Source organism: Cydia strobilella, chromosome 4 (genome assembly GCF_947568885.1).
Source record: "Cydia strobilella chromosome 4, ilCydStro3.1, whole genome shotgun sequence".
In the NCBI taxonomy this organism is placed as follows: domain Eukaryota; kingdom Metazoa; phylum Arthropoda; class Insecta; order Lepidoptera; family Tortricidae; genus Cydia; species Cydia strobilella.
The window spans coordinates 6,010,423-6,028,261 of record NC_086044.1 but is presented as its reverse complement, the minus strand read 5'-3'; the positions used below and the strand labels follow the sequence as shown (position 1 = coordinate 6,028,261).

The window sequence follows — 17,839 nt, the reverse complement described above, 5'->3', positions numbered from 1 at the left end:
GTTTGCATCTATAGTACTAATCCAAGGAGGATGTAAGAGGTGTTATAAAACCCATCTGTCAAATCGTGTCAACCCTATTTCAAATTTATGTGTAAAAAGATGTTAGATTGAAATTAAATGTTTTAATGTGTGATGCTGTACTACACCATACCATACAAATTGCGTCTGATATCCCGTAACGAAGGTAAAATAAAATCATATGAGTCGTGTGTGGACGTTAGAGCCTGGAACCACGATGTGGCAGTTCGAGGCGGGCACCTCAGAGCGTGGATCAAGAGTGATATGCCCTGCTGTGTGATACCTGTTTCAACACTAGTTGCGACTTTAAGGGTAATGGGTTGCAGGAGCCGTGGCCGCGTGAGTCTCGATTATTAAGTATAAAGTGAAATAATAATTATGGCATTAAGTCCGCCTTTTGTACTGTAAGGTTTTCTTTTGTGCAATAAAGATTAAATAAATAAATAATATGCTTAAACCCTTTGCTTACTTAAACGATTTTTGCGTCAGCAATAACATGTCAAAAATGATCGAAATTAAATGCTAAAATTAAAACTTCAAGGTCGCTTTTTGCTGTGCAGATTTAGGGAGGAGTAGCAGTGATTCACACCATCTTTGCTTTGGTGTTCAAGGGCGACAACCTATATTTTATTAGGCACCACGGGTAGATACCTCTACCTAGCATTGATGAATTTATTTCGGAAGCCGATAATTCGTTTTCTTTATTCTATTACCATTATTATTCCTTATTCTTAGCTCACACCAAGATGCCATCCAAATTGCAAGTCCAAAGTAGTACTGGAAAGTATATGCAATTCATGTCAGAGTATTAGAGAATGCTTTCAAAATAATCCGAAATATGAGAAGTATTTCGATGAAGTAAGTAGACAATTACATATTTTTCGAACTGTTTTAATTGTACCTAACTCTACCAATAATGGAGAATTAACAAGTAACGTAGTAAATATGGAGTTTATAATGTTTTAGGAAGAATTCGAAACAAGTCATTGGCCTTGTGAGCGATGTCTTGATGCTTTGAAAGGTATCAAAATGTTATGGAGGATAATTTTGGAAAAAATATTCCGAATTAATATTCCAAAAACGGAAAAAACTCCCCTTAATGACCGTTCATACACTGTGTTAACAACGGTTAAATCTTGGAAAAATGAAATGGTCCATGAAGCTTCATATGTTAAAAATGTATCTGTACTTGATGATAATCAGAATGTAGACGTGACAACAAGTTCATGTCAATTGAATCCTGAAGTACCGATAGCATCTCCTATCTGTCCTGCAATATCTGGCGATGATGGAGCAACTGATGCGACTAACAAAAACAATAATTCTGTAACAAAAACTGAAAGTTACGTTGTAACCCGGAAGACTCCCAAACCACGTAAAGTAAATAGAAGTATATCAGTTAACATAAAGAAAGCTGATGTCTGTTGCGAAACTTCTAACTTAGAAGGGGACAATAAAGTATGTAAGAATGATTTGTACAATTTGCAACGAAACTTAAACGAACTAATGGTGGATATAGAAAGATTGAAAAAGGAGAACATGTCATTGAAGATGCAGTTACAGGGTTTTTATAACGACAGCGCTTTGAAGTCTCGTTTGTCACGTTTGGCACCGCTGCCATCCAACGATGCTTTAGCCTATCTCCCTAAACCATTCGAAGAAGAAGAGACAACTAACTTCGTTGATGATGTTGATTCAGAGATGGTTATAACTATGAAGAACTGCAGAAAATTGGTATGTGTCGATTATTATTTGAATTAATTTTGTAAACATACCTAAAAATTAACAGTGTACTCTTTTACAGGGCTATAAGCAAGTGTCACTTTTACAAGTTTTGCATAAATCAAAACAACCCTTTTTCAGTACAAACAGTAAAACTGACTCAAGTTGCAGAAAAGAAGATCCCATCCACGTCTTGGAGAAACGTAATACTATATTTTGACATAATGAGATTTATATGTTGTCGTATGATACGATTCGTATCGTTTTGAATATATTTTTATAAATATAATTTCCGTTATTTTTTTAGTGCAAACTACTTTTGGGGCTATAATGCAGCGAGAAGTTGGTCTTGTGAGCAGTAAGAAGTGCAGTGAAAAAACTCCATCGGAAATAGACGCGTCGTATCATAGTTATAAAATAAAGCTCAATAAGTCACCTTCTAAACTCCGAACTGAAGCAAAATTGTTGTCCGTCAATGAATGTGTAAGTTGTATATAGTTTTCACAAAAAAAATTACAAATTAAACCTGGCTCTGTCTGCTCAATTGTGTCTGCGGCCAAATTTTAGCTTATAAAATTTTATAAGCTTTTTAGTTTTCTAAAATAATTTTTAGAAAACTTTCTATTTTTATATAAAAATGTACGTACGTACATTTCTTGTATCCCTATGATTAATATAAATCTAATCATAATCATTTAATTCAGATCTGTTAATTGTGTACGATACAATGATCCACATTAGTACCTGTTTTTTTTAGGATTGTTCCCGGGATGTGAAAAAGTGATGTGTTTCGTAATGGTAAATAAAAGCAAACATAATTTTTTTTATTTTATTTACACAAACTGCTCCATAATTTTCATGACACGATCATAGATAAGTTTCTTGGCGTCTATCGCAAAAACGAAGTCCAAATGGTTGAACTTTGGCAAGGGTACTTTGAATTTTCCGACAGCGGACTTCACTTCTCTGAGTAGCTTGTCAACATCATTGGGGGTGGATAGCCAGTCGTTGTCAGCATAATGGAGGAACACGGGGGTGCGTATGTTCGACAGGTCGTAGGGGGGAGGTTTGAAGGTGCCGTATTTGCGCTTATTGGTCAAGAGACCGTGGTCGAACTGGACGAACTTGCTGGACTTGTAGAGTTGGCCGTAGTGAATGAGCTGACGGGTGGCGGCACCGGCGGGGGTGTGGCCTAATACTATGGGCAGCATTGTCTGTAAAGGAATAATATTAATCAGTTAAGTACCGTCAAGACGAAAGTAACGAAGCTACATTAGAACAATATTTGTTCCTATTTGTTCTTATTAGCCGATTCCATTGCCTGAAATGATACAGTCACTCAAAAATATCTGAACACGCACTAAATATTAACGCCTTGACAATAGAGGCGTGTTCAGATATTTGTGAGCACTTTGGCCGGCCCGATATATTTAATGGCGACTGTACATGGTACATTGTACAAGGTACATTGTACAATCAACTGCAGAGATAACTGATAGAAATTTAATGGCAGGGGGGGTCAACTATCTCTGGAGCTGACTGTACATTGTATGGAACTGGAATAGTAGGTATATCTAATCACCTCATCATCTTTCTCGCGTTGTCCCGGCATTTTGCCACGGCTCATGGGAGCCTGGGGTCCGCTTGGCAATTAATCCCAAGAATTAGCGTAGGCACTAGTTTTTACGAAAGCGACTGCCATATTACCTTCCAACCCAGAGGGGAAACTAGGCCTTGTTGGGATTAGTCCGGTTTCGTCACGATGTTTTCCTTCACCGAAAAGCGACTGGTAAATATCAAATGATACTTCGTACATTAAGTTCCGAAAAACTCATTGGTACGAGCCGGGGTTTGATTTTAACCCGCGACCTTCCGCATTGCAAGTCGCACGCTCTTACCGCTGGGCCACCAGCGCTTCCAGTATCTGATCACCTAATTAGTGATTTGATTCAAGCCCTAAACAAAATTTAACCACAACATACAGCAGTGCACTCTTCAAATATGTTTTGTATATTATTTTCAACGAGTAAGATTCATCAGTCTAGATAAGGGAAAAATAGTTATTTGTGCAACAAGAGAGGAAAGTTGGTTTTTCTTGCGAGTGTTTATTTTGAGTCCCGAGAAAGCGAAAGATTCTATAATTGAATCACGAGCGAAGCGAGTGATTCTAATGTAGAATCTTTCGCTTTCTCGGGACTCAAAAACACGAGATGTAAAATAACTTTGCTCTCGTGTTGCACACATAATTTTTCACCTCAGTAGTGAGAACATATTAAAGGTTAAAATGTATTTCGAATTACACAGAAAAAAAAGTATTATAATATGTACGATACGATACGATACGGGACGGGACGGGACGGGACGGGACCGGACCGGACCGTACTGTACCGTACCGTACCATTAAAAAAAATGTAATAAAAGTATGAAGTTCATGGCCTTCACTAAATTAAAAAGCTACATTGTTTCACTCCCTGGAGTGAGGAAAGTCGCACTTTCCTCACTCCAGGGAGTGACGAAAGTAGGCTTGTTCGAGCTGCTGAGGTGAAAAGCAAATATCCTATGAATGCAATGTTTCAGGTGATTTTCTTATAATTACTCATCACAATCAGACAATCACACATGTTATGTTACAGTAAATATGTATACCTATTGAAATATGAATATACAATATCTGAAAGCTGTTGTTTCTTATATACGAGTATTTCAATTGTTTTTCGATACTTACAACATTGAGTTGCGCGTCATTGTACCCGCAGATGAGGAACAGTAAGTTGGTGCACAGGATCTGCGTGATGGACTCCTCCAGGCAGAACGTCTGACCGGCTAGCTCATTGATCTTCCCGTTGGGCAAGAACTCATTGGCCCCGATAATCTTCATGATCAGCTGTTAATGTAAAAGTTTAGGTCCATTAGTGGCAATCCAAAGAGTTAATCTCAATCAATCTCATACTAAGTACTCGTAGTAATAGAGAATTAGAGATAAACATTTCGGAAAAACCGGCCAAGTGCAAGTCGGACTCGCGCACGAAGGGTTCCGTACCATATATTTCCCGGTAGGCCGTCTGCGTCAGGGCATACGTCTCGTTTGTCACAATGCCGATAAATTAAATGTGAACATAATCTTTAACTTTAGTTTAAGATAAATTAAAATTATAATTAGGTTTAATCGTAATAACTTCTTATCATGAAAATCAGCTTTATCATCAGTTCCTATGCGGTTTACAATTGTAATAATAATCCTCAAAAATGTTATTGATCTAAATATTCTAAATAGAAATACCTGCTGGTAAACAATCTGTTCAAATATGTCAATTTAGTAGATGAGTCTACTGTTCAATTGGCGAATTGATGTCAAAGAGGGCTATAGTAGTCCACTAGATAATAGACTCTCGTCGCAACAATGTTTTGAAGTATACTTATGTACTTATTCACCGAGCGAAAGCAAAGGTCTCCGTTTCAGCTTGGACTAAAAAATTGTTTCGTACGTCCGGATGTTCTCTTCTACAGGACGCATTTCTCAACCGATTCTCGTGGCTCACAAAGCTCCATTTATCATATGAAATATACACATGTCAATTGAATTACATTCAAAACGAAAAACTTTATGTTAGAATTTTGCCCTTCCCACAGGTACGCGACAGCTTCTGATATGATCTAAACACACAGATAGATGTGCATTTTTATTTTAACTTGTACTTTAAAGCGCGACTTAAGTCGTGTTTCAGTAACCGTCACATTCTTGACAAAATGTATGGCATTTGACAATGACCATCAGTTTTGTGACGATTGTTAACCGGCCGTTAATGGTACACAGTAAACTGAAAATGCCCTGGTACACACGCCATGTAGTAAAATCGTCTACACCACGATTTTACTACATGGCGTGTATATCTAGTAAGGGGGCATTCCAGAACGATGTGGTTGATGGTCTGGTCTGGGTGCCCACAGTTATAGGCAGGAGAGCCGCTCCAGCCCCATTTGTGCTAGTGGTGGCCACAGTTGCCAACTGCTTATGTAATTCCTATATGAAACTTGGTTTAGTAGGTTTAATACTTTAGTAGTAGCGGATACTTACTTCAAGAGAATTAGTCAATGGTGCAATCGCTTTTATTAGCGGACTTCTTATGTTCCCAACATACGCCACTGGGGCCAGAGCTTGCATGGCGCTAATTTTCTCATTATACTCCGGCCTAGTCGAAGCCATGACCCAGAACGCAGTAGTCCCTTGAGAGAACCCGACGTACTGGAGCTTGGGAACCCCTGTGTTCTTGATGACGTAGTCGATCATGGCCGGGAGGTCGTAGTAGCCGATTTCGTGCCAGCTGAATTTCCAGAAGGAGGACGAGGTAGGTTTTATGGAGACGTGGCGCTTGGAGTATGTGTTGCCGCGGGCGTTGCCCATCCATACGTCGTAGCCGGCTTCTGCTAATATGTATGCTGAAAAAGGTTTTAGATAATCTATCTTTATGTTAGCAAGGGCAGAGACGACCATAAAAGAGATGGAGGGACGACCTCGGCGCATTTTGGACCGACTGGCGGGAGCATGCAAAACAATCAGCTAAAAGACGAGCCTGTGCCGATTCCAAGTAAAATAATATTTTTACTTGGAATCGGCATTATTTATTGTCCGTGCAGTTAAATAGTAGTTTTCGAATGAATCTACTCCTAGTGAGGCTATACTTACCAAAGCCTTTCCCTGGCATCATAAGCACCCACTCCGCAGAAGACGAGAGCAGGCCATGCTGCAGAAACACCACGGGTCTTGGACCCGCCTTCGTCGCATTCTCCCGGCCATGTGGAATACGGTGCAGCTCCAAGATGTACCCATCTTCCGTGTACACGCGATGGATCTCGCAGGGGTACCCGTATTTTCGTATTAAGGTCCACTAGGAGAAAATAAATATGTGAATTTATTGCTTCGTTTTTCCGTTTTATATGGTTGTGCCACTTTTGTTTGTGATCATAGATCACAAACTCATGATATCAATATCATGCATGTATTGTTATGCTGGTATACAGGACATGAAATTCAAAAATTACAGGAAGTTCGTAGTAATCTAGAAACCTATTAGAATATCATGAAATATTTCCCGGATAATAAATACTAATATTATATACGGATAATAAATATTTACAGTTAACAAATAGTTATTTCGTTCGTACTGAATACAACGTCTTGCCTACGAAGGTCAAGAACTATATAGTCATATTGATTTTTTCTGCGAATGTTTTGAAACTATTTAATGTTTAAGCTAAACAAAGCAATGTATCAACAGTCTACACATCTCCTAGCATATTGAGAAATATTAAAAAAATGCGTTCGTCGTAAATGCGAAAGTAACTCTGTTATAAATGTGAAACTAGTATTTATAAATGAGAAAGAAACTGAACCTATTTAGATGAAATTTGGTATGGAGACAGTTTGAGACTCGGGCAATAACATAGTTTTTATCAATCGTCATCAATCATCATCATTCCATGCCAACGAAGTTACGGACAGAAGCTAGTTTTAAATAAAACGACATAGACATCACGGGAAATACGTACTGTATCCAAACTGGCATCTTCCAAAATTCCTGGATCCGTTTTATACCTACCAACTTCAGAGTCAGACTCATCACCGTTTACTTTTAACAGCATAAGAACCAAGACAATGCTCAAGCTTAGTATCATGGCTAAAATAGAGCGTATTGCTAATGAGTCAATCTCTTACGAAGATTAGGAGTTGACTGAAGGGTTAGCGTTTTAATTGATAATCGATATGTTGATAAGTGCAAGGGCACTGGCCGCTTAATTGTTTTGTAATCCTGATTCCTAAAACGCAGTAACTTTTGTATAGGCTTCTGTTAGAAAAATAAAACCTTTTTAAAAAACAAGTTAATCAATATAATAAAACTAATAAGTGAAACTACTCCTAGTGTACCTAGTAGTTGTGTTTACGCACGACACTCAAAATAATTGAGTAATTTCGTTATTTTGTCTTTTTTTTTGTTTTGCGTTTGTTTTAAAGACTTTAATCTTTAATTCATAAATAATGTCACGTGTTAAAATAGGCAGATTTGCCTCAATAACACTTCTCGTCCACTGGTATTACTTACGTAAGTAACAATTTACCTAATTAGTAACCCTACTTGAGTAGGCAGATATGCCTGATATGTTGATTATAACGACATTTTCAAAGGAAGAGTTTGTTACGAGGATAAAATTCAAGCCGTAATATTAATGTAAGCTTTACTGGTAGTACTGGTACACTGTGCCTTCTAGGCCCTGTATATATCAAAAAGCTTACAATTAAGTACAATTTACAAGTTACAAGATTGTAGACCAGAAATTTGTGTACCAGAAAACATAATAAGCGACAAATTTGTATCAAGTATTTATTTTTAACAAATATGTAAAATGTAGGAATAAATCTACATTTGTCATAAGTACCATGTTTTGTGTTACGCATTGGTGTGAATTTTTTGGTAATTGTAAACTTGTAGATCTGATATGTATATAATAATTGTGCATGTAACACATTATCTACAACGTAACGATATTGTCGACTAATAAGTACAACTGTAAAGTTTTTTGTGATGGTGTAAGCTTTATACTGGTATAAAACCTGATAACGCACTGGAGCGGTAGCCCCGGTAATTCCGTTTCGTTAACTCATTTCGGTTTATATTTTAATTTAAAAAATTTTTTGGCTAAATTTACAAAACAGCACAGTAGATCAATAGAGGCTTAAATCATCACAGTGTGTTGGTATTTCGTACACTGATCAGGGAAACTGTGAAACTTGTAAATTTTGTCAATATTTATACCTTTTGTAAGATTTTATGACAGTACATGACAGGTAGATTAACTTGACAAAGGTACTATTTTTTTATATATATATATTCAATTAAAAGTAAAACTAAAACTAACTAAGAATAACAACTTATAAATAATAAAAATTAAAAAACAAAACTACTCTTAATTAAAAAACATCTAAATAAGGCCCCCGCGGCATTGTGCCAAAGATGCTGGCAGCATTCCCTCGCTGAATGGCAATACTTATGCGCTGCGAGAGAAAGCCGCCAGCTCTCTGGTACTAATTAGATCTCTACAAAGTTTTATCTTTGACTAGGTACAAGGGCCTGACCATATACTATTATACTCTTTGGGCCTGACACTCTTGGATAGAGAAAGATAGTCTTATTGCGATTCCTATAAGAGGAAACAGAACATAGTGCCATACTTTGTCCTTATCACCGACCGGGTGGCATCATAGGTAGGAGGCGATGGCGAAATACCGAAATTTATAAGAGCAAAAGAGAAAAAATCCTATGCTCCCCAAATTTTATATGAATATTCTTCGCTCGCTCGGTGGCGCGTCTATAACTACTTTTATAGGTATACTATGTCTATGACTAGGTATTATATCTTTGTATTATAAGCTCGTGCCATTAAGAAATATACTTATTTATCTTTGCTCGTGCTTAAACCTGCTCCTATTTTTTTGTACAGAGCTTATTGCCCTCACTACATAGTATAAAAAAGTCGCTTTCCGCTGTCTGTCCGTCTGTCCATTTATTAAAGTAACGTTTACGAGTGAATTGCAAAAAAAAATACGTGTATAATTGTGCTTATTTAAGGACCTGTAATCAGTTGTGAAAAATAATCATGTACCTAAAATGTATTGTTTTGTATTAATTGTATCTAATTCATACACTAACAAACATACGCTACGCTAACACTTTCATGCATGTAACTTAAACAGAAGCTGCTTAATTGTGGTAACACAATGGAATCAATTAACTTAATTATGTTTGTAATTCACCTGTGCTTACAAATTGTAGGCACTTCGTCCTTGTCGATATTTAATACTGGACTGTAGGTACTATGTACGATAAAATTATTTATAAATAAAATAAACCGCCTTCAAAAAACACCTTGGAACTAAAAGCAAAAAAATAATTGGTATTTACCTATACGATTTCCTGATGTGTTTGAAATCGGTGCCAAGTCAAATAGGTGTAGGTAGACAAAGAGGCGAAAATTATTGATCTCTAACTCTACTACTGTAGAGTTCGCTCTACAACACGAATTGTTAGGTTAGGTAGCTCAGCTCTCCATAAGATATGGAATGAGGACGATTCGCATTTCTAGACGTAGGGGAGAATCGGGTAATGGGAGTCAGCGGACAATGGCAGCCAGCGGACAATGGTAATCACTCACACATCTACAAAATTAGAACCACTATAGACTCGTTAACATTTTGTTGTTTTAAGGTTTAGATGCCGAAAGTACGGATCAGAACTACCACAAAAGTTTCCTGATCTTTTGATACATTGGAAAAAGATTTTGATTTCTGTTTGTCCACAAGGTGACCACAATTCCCCTTAGCTCGGTGCAATGGGAGTCAAACCTGTTTTTTATAACTTTTATATTTGCCGAAGTTAAGGGGTAATGTGATAATTATTATTCTCAAATGATAGCCAATAGACTTTATTTTATTTTAAGGCAGTTACAATAACGATTTTGTTAAAAAAAACAGTTTTTGCATTATTTTCTACCCCAATAAGATCTATATTATCTATTTTTCGCATTGGAACTTTAAGATTAACTTTAAGTATCTCAAATTGATTCGATAACTATCTTATTTGTATATGCACTCAGGGGCGTAGCTAGAGGATATGGCGCTCGGGGCCGTCACCAAATTTGCGCCCCCTGATGACTGACAAAAGTTTCCCTGCTGCTGCCTTTTGCCCCCCCTTGGATGGCGCCCGGGGCAACTTGCCCCCTCTGCCCCCCCCCCCCCCCCATTTGCGCCACTGTATGCACTGTGAATGCAAAGCGAACGTTGTTAAATAAATATCAAACCATGTCTACATTTTAAAGGTTTAAATAGGTATCCAAGGTGATTTGATTTTAATCGATTTTATTACGTACTGGTGTCTGCAGTTATACTTACAGTTTCGAAATAAATTCCAGGATAACATTATCTATAAACATTAACATTGAGAATTTCAAGGTCGCACAAGGTGTTTTATTAATGTAATTACATACGTTGACGATAGCGTCAACGTTTTGGTACCTATAAACTAGGTTAACCTGTGTAAGAACAATCTTATCATAGTTATCATAAGCAATTAATAAACATAATCATCAAAACATGATGAAACATAATCAATAAACATCACTACACCTTATAAAAGAAAGTCCCCCGCCACGTCTGTCTGTATGTTTGTATGTTCGCGATACACTCGAAAACTACTCAATGGATATTCATGCGGTTTTCACCTATCAATAGAGTAATTCTTGAGGAAGGTTTATAGTAACGGCACCAGTCATGGGACTTGTAAGAGGAAATTTGGAGTATTTGTGATATTTCCCTGATACATGTAAAATGTTACCGCTTTGCGTGTTAGAAGTTGAATGTCCCATCCATCTTTTATGTTTCAGGCGTGTTGTATCAAAAATTCAGCAATTAGTTTCCACATAATTAACAAATTAAAACTATGTGTTTTTTCTCCAGTCATGGTCGGCAAAGCTCCAGTAATGGTACCCCGGTAATGGGCGTGGATCCAGTAATGGGGCCCCTATAATGGGCATCCCTATGAGTATAAAATATTGGAATAGGAAATAAGATTTGGCAAATTCAGCTTCCAAAATTTGACCCACACTAATAGACCGGGAGCCAGGAACAGATTTCCATGACCAATCGCCTCCCGGGCGAAAACTCGTATCCACTCGTATGTACATCGAATAATTTTGTCTCGATTAATTTTAGGAATAATTATGATCATGGTTGTTTTATAGGTTTTAGGGACAGGATTTCGAAAATGATGACCATCTTGGAATCCAAGATGGCGGACATGCACTATGTCATAAAAGTCGTCATGGATGTCGTTTTATGGGTTTTAGGGAGTGCTAGTTTCGAAAATGATGACCATTTTGGAATCCAAGATGGCGGACATGCACTATGTCATAAAAGTCGTCATGGATGTCGTTTTATAGGTTTAAGGGAGTGCAGATTTCAAAAATTATGACCATTTTGGAATCCAAGATGGCGGACATGCACTATGTCATAAAAGTCGCCATGGATGTCGTTTTACCTAATATGTTTAAGGGAGTGAAGATTTCGAAAATGATGACCATTTTGAAATCCAAGATGGCGGACATGCACTATGTCATAAAAGTCGTCATGGATGTCGTTTTATAGGTTTAAGGGAGTGAAGATTTCGAAAATGATGACCATTTTGGAATCCAAGATGGCGGACATGCACTATGTCATAAAAGTCGTCATGGATGTCGTTTTATAGGTTTAAGGGAGTGCAGATTTCAAAAATGATGACCATTTTGGAATGCAAGATGGCGGACATGCACTATGTCATAAAAGTCGTCATGGATGTCGTTTTATAGGTTTAAGGGAGTGCAGATTTCAAAAATGATGACCATTTTGGAATCCAAGATGGCGGACATGCACTATGTCATAAAAGTCGCCATGGATGTCGTTTTATATGTTTAAGGGAGTGAAGATTTCGAAAATGATGACCATTTTGGAATCCAAGATGGCGGACATGCACTATGTCATAAAAGTCGTCATGGATGTCGTTTTATAGGTTTAAGGGAGTGAAGATTTCGAAAATGATGACCATTTTGGAATCCAAGATGGCGGACATGCACTATGTCATAAAAGTCGTCATGGATGTCGTTTTATAGGTTTAAGGGAGTGCAGATTTCAAAAATGATGACCATTTTGGAATCCAAGATGGCGGACATGCACTATGTCATAAAAGTCGTCATGGATGTCGTTTTATAGGTTTAAGGGAGTGCAGATTTCAAAAATGATGACCATTTTGGAATCCAAGATGGCGGACATGCACTATGTCATAAAAGTCGTCATGGATGTCGTTTTATGGGTTTTTGGCGAGTGTTGATTTCGAAAATGATGACTAGTGTATTGGCGTCTCGAGCGCTTACGTCATAGTGACGTCACTGACAGTTAGGTGTTAGTCGATGATAGACCGCAAGCAGAGCAGTCGTCTCACGTGATGTTTGGGTTGACGAGCCGTTGGAAATACATTACATCGTATGATTTACTGTGGTAAATACAGAACATTACAATTACCATTTTGGAATCCAAGATGGCAAATTTACGACGGCCCAGCCATACGGTCAAAATTAGGTTGGGCTTGCTCGACCAAATGTCTTCTGTTTGTTTCTGACGTCGCCATTTTTATTTCAAAATGGCTGATTCTAAATGGCGCCCGATTTTCAAGTTTGTCCTAGCGCGCTAAATGTTGGTCACGGAAACTCGGGGTCCCATGGATTGCTATAAAAAATTTTTTGGAAAAAATCCAAGACGGAAAAAATTACCACTTATTTTGTATAGCAACTTCTTAACGGTGCGAGATGGGTGAACGGTGCTCGACCAAATGTCATAGAGGGCCCCGCGACAAATTGGTCTGATATTGCTTAATCCGTTTTTTACATACACATAGCTTCTTTTGATAGGTACTGTAAAGGTTTTGTAACCTTTACAGCCTTTTTTATCAGTAACTGGTGACAGCCACATTTTGAATTGAGAATCGTATCGCCCTGTCAAATGGAACGGGGGTGCGTGATCGCCATTTCTGAAGAGGCAGTCATTCTGTATAGATGATTTGTCAATTAGCTAACCTGTGAGAAAAAATAATACATTGAAGATCAATCCTCTATGTTTAAATATCTACCACATCTTCCCCAATAGGCGTATCCCCTTTACAGTACTGGCCGCTTGTTGCACTCCCTGAAACCCATATAACGACATCCATGACGACTTTTATGACATACTAGACTTATATTGACCGGGATATAGACCGTGATTACCTTTTGTATTATTTGTGAGCTCCCGATATTTCGACGCAGTTACATGCATCATGTTCACGGGTGACTGAAGATAGCGGGTGGGTGGGTGTGGGGGTGGGTGTGTTTTATGACATAGTGCATGTCCGCCATCTTGGATCCCAAAATGGTCATCATTTTCGAAACTAGCACTCCCTAAAACCCATAAAATGACATCCATGACGACATGACATAGTGCATGTTCACCATCTTGGATTCCAAAATGGTCATAATTTTCGAAACTAGTACTCCCTAAAACCCATAAAACGACATCCATGACGACTTTTATGACATGTATTTTTCTTTGTAGTGCACAATAAAGTATTTTATTATTTTATTATTATTATTATAGTGCATGTCCACCATCTTGGATTCCAAAATGGTCATCATTTTCGAAACTAGCACTCCCTAAAACCCATAAAATGACATCCATGACGACTTTTATGACATAGTGCATGTCCGCCATCTTGGATTCCAAAATGGTTATCATTTTCGAAATCTGCACTCCCTTAAACCTATAAAACGACATCCATGACGAATTTTATGACATAGTGCATGTCCGCCATCTTGGATTCCAAAATGGTCATCATTTTCGAAATCTGCACTCCCTTAAACCTATAAAACGACATCCATGACGAATTTTATGACATAGTGCATGTCCGCCATCTTGGATTCCAAAATGGTCATCATTTTCGAAATCTGTACTCCCTTAAACCTATAAAACGACATCCATGACGAATTTTATGACATAGTGCATGTCCGCCATCTTGGATTCCAAAATGGTCATCATTTTCGAAACAAGCACTCCCTAAAACCCATAAAATGACATCCATGACGACATTTATGACATAGTGCATGTCCGCCATCTTGGATTCCAAAATGGTCATCATTTTCGAAATCTGCCCTTCCTTAAACCTATAAAACGACATCCATGACGAATTTTATGACATAGTGCATGTCCGCCATCTTAGATTCCAAAATGGTCATCATTTTCGAAACTAGCACTCGCTAAAACCCATAAAAAGATATCCATGATGACTTTTATGACATAGTGCATGTCCGCCATCTTGGATTCCAAAATAGTCATCATTTTCGAAACTAGCACTCGCTAAAACCCATAAAACGATATCCATGACGACTTTTATGACATAGTGCATGTCCGCCATCTTGGATTCCAAAATGATCATCATTTTCGAAATCTGCACTCCCTTAAACCTATAAAACGACATCCATGACAAAATTTTATGACATAGTGCATGTCCGCCATCTTGGATTCCAAAATGGTCATCATTTTCGAAACTAGCACTCCCTTAAACCTATAAAACGACATCCATGACAACATTTATGACATAGTGCATGTCCACCATCTTGGATTCCAAAATAGTCATCATTTTCGAAACTAGCACTCCTACTATACGAGTTTTCGCCCGGGAGGCGATAACTGACGAAATTTGCGTCTGGCTCGCGGTCTATAACTAAGAGGGCAAGTTAATACAAGTTTGTAAAAACGATATTAATTTTATCTGAAGTCCGAGCATACCTCCTGACAAATTTCAATACTACACTTTATTGTTTAAACATGAAATGACGGCATGGGAAGTATCATTATGTAAATTGTCCCATCATAGGAGGCATGTAGTTTTACAGCTCCTATAATGGGATTGGGCAAAATACTACTATTTTTTTACATTTCTGGAGTCAGAAAATAGTGTGTTGTATACCTTATCTCATGGTGAATGCAATTAACAAAACACATTCTAGTTTACACCAACTAATAATTAACTAAAATTAAATATATGAACTCACCTCTCTTAGCAAAGTTGTTAAGAATTCTTACTGGTTATGTTTTTCAGTGACACGACAACTTTTGGGTTGGCGCCAATTTCTTAAATAATAACCGAATTTCATAAAAAGTCAAACTTAAGCAGCTCTATGACTCTTGTTTATGGTCAAATATTACCAGTGTTTATAAACTAGTTTAAGATACTTATTTTACAAGATTTGTAGTTTTATGACCCATTACCGGTTCCACGCCCATTACCGGGTCCACTACCCTAGGTGTATAATGTAACCCGTGCAAAACCGGGGTGGGTCGTTAGTCTACGATAAGTATCAACTGCTTAATATTACTAAATAGATCTTAATTATGTAATGCTGTATTTTCATAATTATGTGAACGAGTCGCGAAACGGATAGCGAACGAGAATTATCTGGGCGCAGGAAAATGGACCTTTTCCTTTTTGCATCAACAACGCTTCGCCACTATTAGCCCCCATAAGTAACTCCAGCGTTAGAGTTATTTTCGCTACAAAATCAGAAAACGAATACGTACAAATAAGCAGATAGGTAGCTAAAATTAGACCGTTTATCGCATTAACGCATTAAACACAATTAAGAGTAACTTGACCCTGCTGTTTTGTAGGCAAGCCTTGGGCTAGTTTAGGCAAACGGACAGATACTTGAACCGAAATAATTACCTCACTTAACTTTGTTGTTGAAGAACTGACCCTGCCATTAACCCTCACTATACACGGGACAAGGGGAATTATTTCCCCTTTCACCTATTTTGATAAATCAATGCTAAACGGAATACGAGTAGTCTTAAAAGCTTTATGCTTCATTTCGAATACAAGAAATTAGTTTCCCATAATCTATTTTCAACCACCGACGAAAAAGAGGAGTGTTTTGTAGGATTCCGTACCTCAAAAGGAAAAAAGCGGAACCCTTATAGGATCACTTTATCGTCTGTCCATCTATCTGTCAAGACCCTTATCTCGGGAACGCGTGGAGCAAAGAGTAAAGTACTTAAGTAAATATAGGACGAATGTTTGAAATGTCACCGTATTAAGAAATTATTTTGGTTAAAATTTAGTCTTTTCTTCACAAGTGTGATGAAAAACATTGTGTGTAATATTGATATTACAAACTCAAGTCTCAATTCACTCCAGCCGGCGGCTGTCGTGAATAAACACCCTCGTTTCCAATACTTCACTTACCCCCCTCGTTGATAATGTACTATAGACATACTATTATTTATTCTGTGCTACTTATAGATACTCAATTATTCTGAGTATAGATAGATTTTGTTTTATTCGATAGCGTGATTTTTACAGATAGGACTTGTACACTTGTACTGCACAAAATAGCGCCATCTAGCGTAGGATTTTTAAACAAATCGAAAATTGAATGAATGAGGGCTATCGTTTTTTTGCTCACCAGTTGGCGCCTCTGTTGATGGTGGTCCAAAGGGTCCAAAAGACTAAAGAACGGCTGTCAGTCCTTGAAGTGACAAGTGACCAAGTGACATTTGACATTTCGAACTTTGCGAAGACCACCATCCACACTAGCGCCCCTAGCGGCGAATTCATACGCGTTAGCCCTCAAGGAGTCGTTATCCCAAGAAAAATATTAAAAACGCGATTCATTTTTACTGTTTTTACTACACAGAACAGCGCCATCTAGCATACAATCATGGAATGCGTTTCTTGACTTTAAAATGTTGCCATATAAAAATATACGACGGGCGTTCGTTTGAGTAGATAAATTTTTATTTTTCATTGTGTCGATAATCGATTATTATATAATCACTGGATTCACTGGTAATTTTCGTATATTAGTAATACATAATCGTATTCAGGTTTAGATAGACCAAAGAATGTGTGGTATTTTCTATAAAAAGGGACCTTATTGTCGATGGCGCTTACGCCATTATAAACGATGCTCCGATATAAATACAATGCCGCGCGACGCTGTGCGGCGTAAGCGCCATCGACAATAAGGTCCCTTTTCATAGAAAACGCCCCATATAATACTCACTAGATAGACATATATTATGTATATATTATAATTGTTAAAAATGTCAATTCAAATTCATAGATCTATAGTTTGTCAAAGGTCTGTCTCATTTCAAACATAGACAGAGAGAATCTATCATACTATCTTTGTCTTACACTAGTACTAGCACCCAAAAAAAAAGGAGTATAGGTTTTTTTTTTGTTCTTATTTACTGACAAGATTTGCTTGACCAACTATATTCTTTGCGTCTAGATTTGGGCTAATGAGAGTAGGGACTAGAAAATGGCAGCAAATAAAAAAAAAAAACAGTGCCTTATGTTATGACTTATGACATTCAAAACTTTGCGTTTTGAACACAAACATATTAAAACAGATTAATGACCGTCTATCGCGATTTTATTTTATTAACTTTATTTCCGACGACGTTTCGACGCAGTATCGTACAAAT

General features: G+C 37.6%; 2 protein-coding genes across 2 annotated transcripts; one reads left to right on the top strand and one right to left on the bottom strand.

The window, feature by feature from the left end:
* The first annotated feature begins 76 nt into the window (after window positions 1-76).
* On the top strand, window positions 77-2,524 carry LOC134740902 (uncharacterized). Its single transcript, XM_063673555.1, has 6 exons — window positions 77-357; window positions 754-876; window positions 985-1,752; window positions 1,823-1,943; window positions 2,048-2,223; window positions 2,498-2,524. Exons 1-6 carry the CDS (start codon window positions 133-135, stop codon window positions 2,522-2,524), a joined length of 1,440 nt encoding a protein of 479 aa, XP_063529625.1. The 5' UTR covers window positions 77-132.
* Window positions 2,525-2,544: 20 nt separating this feature from the next.
* LOC134740533 (lipase 3-like) lies at window positions 2,545-7,455 on the bottom strand. Its single transcript, XM_063673044.1, has 5 exons — window positions 7,288-7,455; window positions 6,425-6,626; window positions 5,816-6,177; window positions 4,466-4,624; window positions 2,545-2,954 (listed from the first exon to the last, which is right to left on the bottom strand). The coding sequence occupies exons 1-5, from the start codon at window positions 7,411-7,413 to the stop codon at window positions 2,574-2,576; spliced, it is 1,230 nt and encodes a 409-aa protein (XP_063529114.1). The 5' UTR covers window positions 7,414-7,455; the 3' UTR covers window positions 2,545-2,573.
* Window positions 7,456-17,839: the final 10,384 nt, after the last annotated feature.